Source organism: Volvox carteri (genome assembly GCF_000143455.1).
Source record: "Volvox carteri f. nagariensis unplaced genomic scaffold VOLCAscaffold_98, whole genome shotgun sequence".
In the NCBI taxonomy this organism is placed as follows: Eukaryota; Viridiplantae; Chlorophyta; class Chlorophyceae; order Chlamydomonadales; family Volvocaceae; genus Volvox; species Volvox carteri.
Window position 1 is genome coordinate 86,417 of NW_003307641.1, and position 8,672 is coordinate 95,088.

Consider the following 8,672-nt stretch of genomic DNA (forward strand, 5'->3'; position numbering starts at 1 on the left):
AACTAACCCCCACTCTGTTGGCTGCATTTCAGGTACGAGTCGTATTGCAACACCTCCGATTTCATCCGCGAGCATGTCTTCCCTGGTGGACACCTTCCAAGCTTGGGTGCTATTGCCGATTGTTGCCGTGGAACGGGCTTGACGGTGCGTGACACCCATGACATCGGGCCCGATTACGCGATTACGCTGCGGTCCTGGCGTGATGCATGGGAGAAGCGGCGCGATGAGGTACTGGCGCTCGGCTACAGTGATCGCTTCTGGCGCAAGTACAGGTGTGGCATGCAACAAACTGTCTTGCTAATGCGTCGTGTACTGCTCAGTGGCGAAAGGACACTCGATGGTGTCAGTTTGCGCATGAGCCACTCCCAAAAGTATATTGCATGATTCGCTTGCTTCACAATCAACGTGCCAGGTTCTACTTCGTCTTTTGCGAAGCGGCCTTTGATGCGCGCTACATCCACAACTACCATCTGTTGTTCAGTAAGGGCGCAGAACCTACGCCGATGGCTGTGAGCAGCCCGTTGCCAACCTTCGCGCCTACACGAGCCAGCGTGTTGTTGCACGAGCTTCCCTCGGATCCCATTACGCAGGTAAGGCGTAATCACGTGCTACAGGAGGCCTTTTATGAGGAAAGAGTTTGAGTGAAGAAGTCACGTATGTTGGAAGCACTCAAATCGTAAATGAAACGGTTTCTCGGTGCTTAATAGCTTTTCGTACTGCCCACTGGTCACAACCTAACCTTCCACTTGTTGGCATTGTTGGCTAGGCTCTAATGGCACTCTACTTCTTTCTGGCCGGATTACTCGTCAGTCGGCACGCGTATATGTGGCTGCTGCCAGCCGCATCGTGCCTCATGGCGCTGGTCACGGCGATGGCGCACATTGCATCCCAGGCGTTGGTGCCTTCTTACAGGTAAGAGCCAGCTAAATGTCCAATGGGCTGTAGCGGACATCTACTAACCATACCCAGCTTGGACTGTACTGTAGGGCTCAGACGCCTGAACAGCGCGCATTGTGGTGCAGCGATATCGCACATATGCTGTATTCTGCGCTGGCGTCAACGGCCGCGGTACTGTACGTACTGCATGAGCCGCGCGCCCTGCAGCTGTCAGACCTGCCAACGGACATTGCTGTCCCTTCACTGATCACGGCCTTGTCGACAGGTCAGTGGATGTAGCATTCCCGCAGTTTATGCGTTGCTCAAGTTACCCTAAGCTACCGGAGTGCTAGGCATATTAAGAATCTTTCAGTTGATAGGGTGCGATTGCCTAGACTTATCGAACCTAATGTCATCTGCTTTGACTTGCATGCCACGGCATGCCTTTTGATTCCCGAATCCCTTTCCCCTTCGCCTTCATAGGTGTCTTCGCATTTAACCTGTGGATGTGCGTGCGTGCTCGCCTCTTCGAGCGCACCGTACTACCCATTCTGCAGTATACTGTCTTGCTGGTGCTGTTTGGCACGGCGACGTACAAGGGTGTCGGGGTGCCGTTCCTCGCTGCGACCCTGGCGTCCGAGGTGTACAGTGTCGCTTTCTTGTTGGGCAAGCTTCAGGAAATGGCAGGTTAGCACATGTTGCGGTTTTTAAAAGGGGGTTAAACTGGCGTGACATGCCTATGATGCGCAGACGAAGTAACATGTTTCGCGAATGCATGCAGGCCTAGGGAGCACGTCTCTACGCCACTACACGCGGTTCACAGAACAAGTGACACTTATCTGTTGCCGGCTGGTGCCGCACGCCGCTCTCGCCATCATCGTAGTCATGAACCCCGCGGCGTTTGGCTCGCCTCTCTATTACGGTATGTGCTTAATAGGAATGGCATTTACGAACTGGTTGAATCTGCACAAGGCGGCCCTCCTTTTCAGCGGCAGGCCAGTTGCTAGTAAACGGCACCTGATGGACAGCGGGCATACAAATCCGGCAGCGGAGAAGCTGCGCATAGATTAAGGGTGCCAAGGACACGTTGGAATTCTCCAACGGACGTTTAAATGGACCCGTGAACCTCTATACGCTTGCATGCTGATGAAACCGTGCGTTATGGGCGAATTTGGATACGCCTTGCATTAAGTGTCGGCTTTGCCTGTAGGCGCATCTTTGCGTGATCGGCTTCGGAGTGTGTTTTTTGAGCTTCCATGTGAACTGTGATTGTATATGCTGTAATGGGCAGGTGGTGCGAGCGTGCATTGTGCTCGAAGTTGTTGTGAGCGATCACATAATTTTTGATATGCAAAACAGTTATAATTTGTACAAATGCGAGCGCTATTAAGAGAGCGGGATGTGGCATTCGGCAACTGAGGACTTGGAGAAGTCATTTCTCGTCTGACCCCAGGCAACTTGCCTACGCCGGGGGTATGCAGGGTAACCTGGGAAGCGGCTTTTAGATTGCAGAAGGTCACTGATTATTTGGCTGTTACACCTTCTCAATATGCAACAAGCCCCTGGCGTTATGTCGCCGAGTTTGAGCACCGTGCGAATTGTTGGTGTACATCTTCCCCTTAACCTATTTATTGGCTCTCGTGAGTGTTCCTGTTCTGGCGTGCTTAATCCAATACCGCATGGTATGGCGCAACGTGGAACATACTATGTAGGACACTCGGCTATTACGCCCTGTATGTACATGCAGCTGCGTGCCACCCTCAACTAATGCGAATGGTGGGTAATTCTTATGGCTTATGTAATGGACATTTTACAGCACGCACGCACATAACCCGCACCCGACACACTTGCATCTACATCTAGAGAAGCTAGTGGTGCCTGTTCCGGTACAAGACCACACAATAAATTTCACCACGCAAAACATTGCTAGGTAGTAAGTTGGCGCTGATAGCCACCCATTTTACCATGACAAGACGATGAATTTAGACAACGTAACTGCGCTGCAACAGGACGCAATCAGCCGGTTACATAACAGTATTACCCCTTGATGGGACGGCTGTACCGCAGGATGCCAATATCGGCATTGCGCCCTTGAGCACCGCCTCCCTTTTTGCCTGCCGTCGGTTTATTAGTGCTACGACTGGCACTACCTCCGCGCGCCTTGCCACGTCGGCCACGAAGCGCATTACGCCGTAGGTTGCCTAGGCGCACTTGTCCCGCCCGTTGTGCTTGGAGCTCTCCTCCCCGCTGAACCTGCGAAACGGGGTGAAGCCTTAGCAAATTCGTCGAGGATAGCCGCTGCAACTCCAACTAAAGCTCCTGTCGATGTGCCGCAAGGCGGCCTGATCCCATTCTAGGCCGTCCCCACCCACTCACAAACCCTCCTCGCCTGTTTCAGGAAAATCTCCAGCGTCTGCGCCTCTGCAGCTTCCGCCCCACGTCCTCGATCCGGAATAACGTCATCCAGATCCTTGCTGTCGCCGCAACCTCCAATAGGTTCAGTCCACCAGGCATCATCAGGCTCCGCGTCACCATCCACATCCCCATTGTACGAGTCAAAATCGCCCTCGGCACCACCAGTTTGGCCCAGGGCTTTCATTCCTGCAATGTCAACTTCGCTCTGCATAGTGTCTAGCAGCACGTCCGGCCGAGCCGTCGCTTCCCATTCATGAACATGAGCGTCAGGAAAGCTTCCACCCGCTTCCTTGTATTTAGGCTGTCTCTGGCCATGGTCGCAGCTCTCATATCCATTCCCGGGGCAGGAGATGCCGCATATCTTCGCAGGCGTTGAACCCTCCACCACGAGCGGCTGCCGGTGTACCTCGCCATCAGGTGTATCCCCAGTCATGCAAGCCCTCCCAGACTGAAGAAAAAAGGAAGGTGACAGTGCACACTGGGTTCGCGACGCGTAGAAACGGGAGCCCGTTATGACGGTGACCCTTGGGGCATCACATCGGCTTCGCTCTCGGTCGCTATAGGTCCCTGGCTGCTGACTCCTCCCCTGCTGCTCAGCACCACACGCCGTAAAGCTGAGACTTGCCGTAAAGTCTGGGCTATCAGCCGCAGCAGCAGGAGGGAACGAAGAGTCCGCCGACGGACCTGCTACATCTGCACCCCTCCTACTGACTGCAATTAGCCAAGGCTTAGTTGCTCCAGGAGGGGCATTGACCGCGGAATCCCCATCCTGCCGCGGAGGGCCCTGTGACCGTAACCCGAACGTTGAGTCCCCACGCACGCCCGTGGCGCTACTGCCACGCCGCCGCAATGGTTGCAATTCTGCTCTAGGAACAACAGGCTGCTCTAGCCCTCCCGTAGACTGCTCATCGTCAACCTTAATTCCCATTGGTGGAGTCGGTGCCTTGGATACGTCCCCCCGCAGGCTCGTCGTTGGTCGTGTGGAGATAGGGGCGAATTCTTTGCGAGGTGGACATGGTCGGACCTGGGCCATAGTCTCTAACGCATGCCGGTGAACAGCCGTCGCGGGTCGCTTAGGCCTCTGAATTGCACCCTCGCGGTCTTCCTCCGAATCGCTAGAGCTGCTGTAGTAACCCTTGCCAGTGGAGGATGGGGATGGCACACTGTCATCGGAGCTTTGTGAGCAGGTGGATCCCGAGAGTTCGCTATCTGTACTGCAGCCCGCTTGCAGACGTTCCGAAGGTGTACCCGCCCGCCGTGCACGGGTCTGTGCCCCGCCACCGCCATCAGAATATGCTGCGACTGAGCCCCGGGGCCAATCGTCGCGGCACATTTTCCCAGTCTCAGCGGGGAGGGGAGCGTAAGCGACCTGCCGGGCCGTCGCAGCGAACACGGGCCTCCGCGCCCACATGTTTCCAGGCTGTGGCCCCTGCAAACCATACAAAGACAAAAGCCAACGAGGGGCGCCAAGGTTGGAGGCGTCAAACAGGCAAGGATTGCAGCATAGCTGCCTGCCTAATCTACGCCGAAACATTCGCCCTCGTTTTTCAGAAGTTACATGAGTTTCGCGTGCGTCAACCAAGAGTTGTTAAATGAGCTATACCCCCACCTGGAATGCAGCGATGTTTGGATCTGACGCCGGCTGCTGCATCCCTCCATCCTCTCCATCATCCAGGTCTTGCAAGGCGGAGTGCGCAGAGTACCCTAGCCCAGCACATTTGCCGGAGGATGTCCCCGACCCGGCCACGACAGGGTCGGCAGGACGTCTTTGTAGTCCCGTCACTCTGCGCCTCTGCAGCAGCATTCCTACTAAATCATCCTCGAAGCCATTGGGTTGCTGCTGTCCGCATGGATCCACACGCTCCACCACAACACGTCGCCGCTTGCCCGCCGACACTCCTGCTCCAGATGACGCGGCCGCCTTGTGCGCACTGCCTGCGCTTTTCGGCACGCAAGGCCCAGATGTCACGGCGGGTTCGGCCACACCTTTGCCAGGGCGATCATGTTCTGCCTGCGCCCCACTTGCTCCGGGCTCGTTACGTTCTGCACTGTGCCCGTCATAGCCGCCTTGGCGCACAGCATTCTCAGGTCCAGGATCAGCTGTACTTGCAGCAGCAGCAGTAGCAGCTGATTTTCCAGCCTGTGCTACAGATCCGCCTGCCGCATTATGCCGGCTCCAGGTGGACGCCACGGGCCCTCGAGAAGAACCCCATACGCCTCCCTAATAATTAGAGACACCATTTGTCGTGCATTTCGGCATGATAGCGATACAGGCTCAGCATTGTCGGGACAGGGTCAGATCATTTTCGTACGGCAAGATACGGCAGGACAACCTTACCTGACGGGCTACATGTGCAGGCCGCGCTGCTCCGAAAGCCGATGGAGCTGCCGCACCAACTCCACCTTCCGTGGGCACATGTGGGGCTGCATAAAACTGCCCCCAAACGTCCTTATGGAAGGTGGATGTTTGATACGCCGGTTGTAGTTGCTGCTTAACAGTCGTGTAAGCTCTTTGCAGGCTCTGGAAAACCTCCGAGGCATGCTTACCAGGGAGAACAGACTTGTCGGGATGGAAAAGAAGGCACAGGCGCCTGTACGCACTCTTCACTTCAGCCAGACTGCTATCTGTGGAAATTCCGAGAGCTGCAAATGGACAGTGACTACTAAGTATATTGGCCGCAAGTTCATCAATGGAGGCGCCTGGGTGGCCGAGCATCATCGCCAGCTGTTTCGCAAGAGATACAAAACTGTTTGATCCATAAAACGAGATAACTTGTCCTACGGCACAGATTGTTGTTTGCATCATGCATCAGTATGTTCACCGATGATAGATGTCCAAGTCGAGCAAAGTTCGTTGCACTTTGTACGGTTGCGCGGGAAGTTTTTTACTGCGGGCTCGAGGAGGCAAGGCTAAACGGAGTTTCTGTCTCATCCTTCGCTTGCATATCTCCCCCAAAGCTCTTTTCCTAGCACGTTTGGAATATTTACATCATGATTGTACCAGTTACGTGCCCAAGTGGCAAGGTCATTGAATGGGTTCTGGTTGAGCTTCAAGGAAAAATAGAAAATCTTACTGAGGACCAAACATCAGAGATAGGCGTGCTGCTCTCAAAAGATCCGGTAAGGCGTTCTGGAAGAACTAAAACACAGCATCACTTCAGGCAACCTTCCCCATTTCCTTTACACACCACCCACGGAACACTCATTAGTGCGCAATTGGGGAGTATCCTACATGCAAACCATGTAAAGATTCGTTTAAGCGTACGCGTGTCCACTGACAGTTACATGCTGAGACACCTGGGGATACCATGTATACATGGGTATGCTTAGGATAGGAACACGAACGAAATCACGTGACATTCCACACAGGAATTTGCAATGTAATACGTGGCCCTTTACGGTGCATGTTCCTGTGTGCGTGGTACACAGTAAGACCCCTGACCCACTTCGCAACTCTCTGTACTGCTGCCGCCGCCGCTACTGCCGCCAAGCTTGTACTTTTTAAGGTATCGAATTATGGTTTGGCGAGTGACTGATGATAAGCTATTACCGTAACCATGTGCAATTCTCTGGCGTGCTTTTCCATGGCATGGACTTGCAGGATGGCAAGGCTCTGCAGTTGACTATCGGGTATCACCAGCTGGAGGGCAAGCGAATCCCGCTCAAGAAGCCCCTTGCAATCCTTAGCAAGTGCGGCGGCACAACCGTCGCTGGGAGCAGCAGCACTTCCTACGAGGTACCGATTTCAGCACTCAGTTAATCACCCGCGACCTTCGTAATAGCCATAGCATGACTTTCGCCTTCCCGCTCGGCCTCGCTGCTTGCTCAGGTGTTGGGCGTCATCCGAATTCAATACCTGTTTAAGACGCGGCCGCGGGCGTTGATTTCCAAGCCAGCTGGGCGATGACCTGTCCACCAGTTTACATTAACAAAGGAGATGGGTGTCAGTCGTTTAAATAGCACAGTAAACGCACAGCGTGTCGAGACGCGCTTGGTATAAGGGGTAGTAGCGGGTTTCCAGGCCGCTCAGGGAAACAGTGTAGCGCGGGAGACTACTTGTTTGATACCACACAAATTACGTCAGATGCAGCGTGTGCTTATAATGATTTGGTCGGCACAGGAGGGGGCAGCCAGGGTGCCGGAAAGCGGCACACGGGCTGTGTGCTTGCGGGCCTGGATGGGTATACGTGCCAAGTTTTGGTAAGCGGACCAACGGCCTCAGGCAAAGCGAATATCAGGAAACTGCGTTGGTAGGAGCATTGTTTGCGAGGTTGTCGTACAATTTCTCACGTAATGCTAAGTGATGTTTCCAGATAACGTGCGCGTGGCCAGCCGCATGGACTGGTTTTGGCTTTGTATTCGCGGGATCACGCTTTCCGCCCTTTCCCCAGAAAGGTATTTCTGCAATTGTAGGCCCGAAGAGCTTTTTATGGTGTGTCCAGCAAAGCGAATTTCAGATTGCCCGTCCTTTTGTGGTACATCCTAAGTAATAGCGTGTAACAGTTGCTAACCGTGCGTTACTATGTGTCAGAAGGGCCTTATTAGGGGCTCACGCATGTTGGCTGTTGCTTTGTCAGCATAGTGTGACAGGAGCCCAGGTGTAACCATGCAGCTCAGCTGCAATTACAACGGTAAGCGACGTCTACATGGTGCGGCCTGGCGCCAGGAATCCTTGCCGTACGCATTACCGCAGATGGTCCTAACGGTAGTGAAGACCACCGCCCCCACAATATGCCATAAAAGGATGAATGACCGGATAATGAATAAATCTACAAGGTAAAAGGGGCTATAACAAGTCCCAAGTCCCTATTCATCCCTACCCAGACCACCGCCCTCTGGACGGCCTCTATGGCTCTTCGAGGGAGACTTCGCAGGGCACGCTCTGCCTGCACCTGGGACTGCTCTGTCGCACCTCCCCATCCGCTAAAGCTCGCCACACGCTCATTCCAGAGCCCTCCTGACATCCCAGACCTCCAACCCGTCCACCAGTGTTTTTTTTTTAAGTAATATATTACTTTTAAGGAATAAAGAGGCCTTTTTGGCCTTTGGAAATAAGGAACAAAGTGAGGCCGATCCGTACATTTTCATTCCTTCAGCCAAAAACGTCCATTGCTGCCAGATTGCTCCGTAGTGTGCAGAACTTAGTATTATCGATCATAAAATAGATATGAGGGGCCGTAAGAAGGTCAAGCCCGTGAGTCAACGCGGCATAGCAGAATGTATGACCGGTCCTTCCATAGACAAACACGCAAAAGGCAACGACTTGAACGCCGAACAAACACAAAAACAGCAAGATAAGTCTGAAATTTTTCCTGATAAAGGCGTTTGGGACGGCGGTGCTGTTGTAACTTATCGGGGGGGGGTCTGGGGGGGGGGTAGCC

At 53.8% G+C, this 8,672-nt stretch overlaps 2 protein-coding genes across 2 annotated transcripts; one reads left to right on the forward strand and one right to left on the reverse strand.

The window, feature by feature from the left end:
* Positions 1-3,077: 3,077 nt before the first annotated feature.
* Positions 3,078-5,373, reverse strand: VOLCADRAFT_99876 (uncharacterized protein; the record flags this gene model as incomplete). The annotated part of the gene is made up of 4 exons (XM_002958557.1): positions 3,078-3,129; positions 3,249-4,720; positions 4,901-5,131; positions 5,278-5,373. 4 exons carry the CDS (start codon positions 5,371-5,373, stop codon positions 3,078-3,080), a joined length of 1,851 nt encoding a protein of 616 aa, XP_002958603.1.
* An 888-nt stretch (positions 5,374-6,261) lies between these two features.
* Positions 6,262-7,198, forward strand: VOLCADRAFT_108201 (uncharacterized protein; the record flags this gene model as incomplete). The annotated part of the gene is made up of 3 exons (XM_002958539.1): positions 6,262-6,411; positions 6,893-7,027; positions 7,121-7,198. Exons 1-3 carry the CDS (start codon positions 6,283-6,285, stop codon positions 7,196-7,198), a joined length of 342 nt encoding a protein of 113 aa, XP_002958585.1. The 5' UTR covers positions 6,262-6,282.
* Between the last annotated feature and the right edge of the window lie 1,474 nt (positions 7,199-8,672).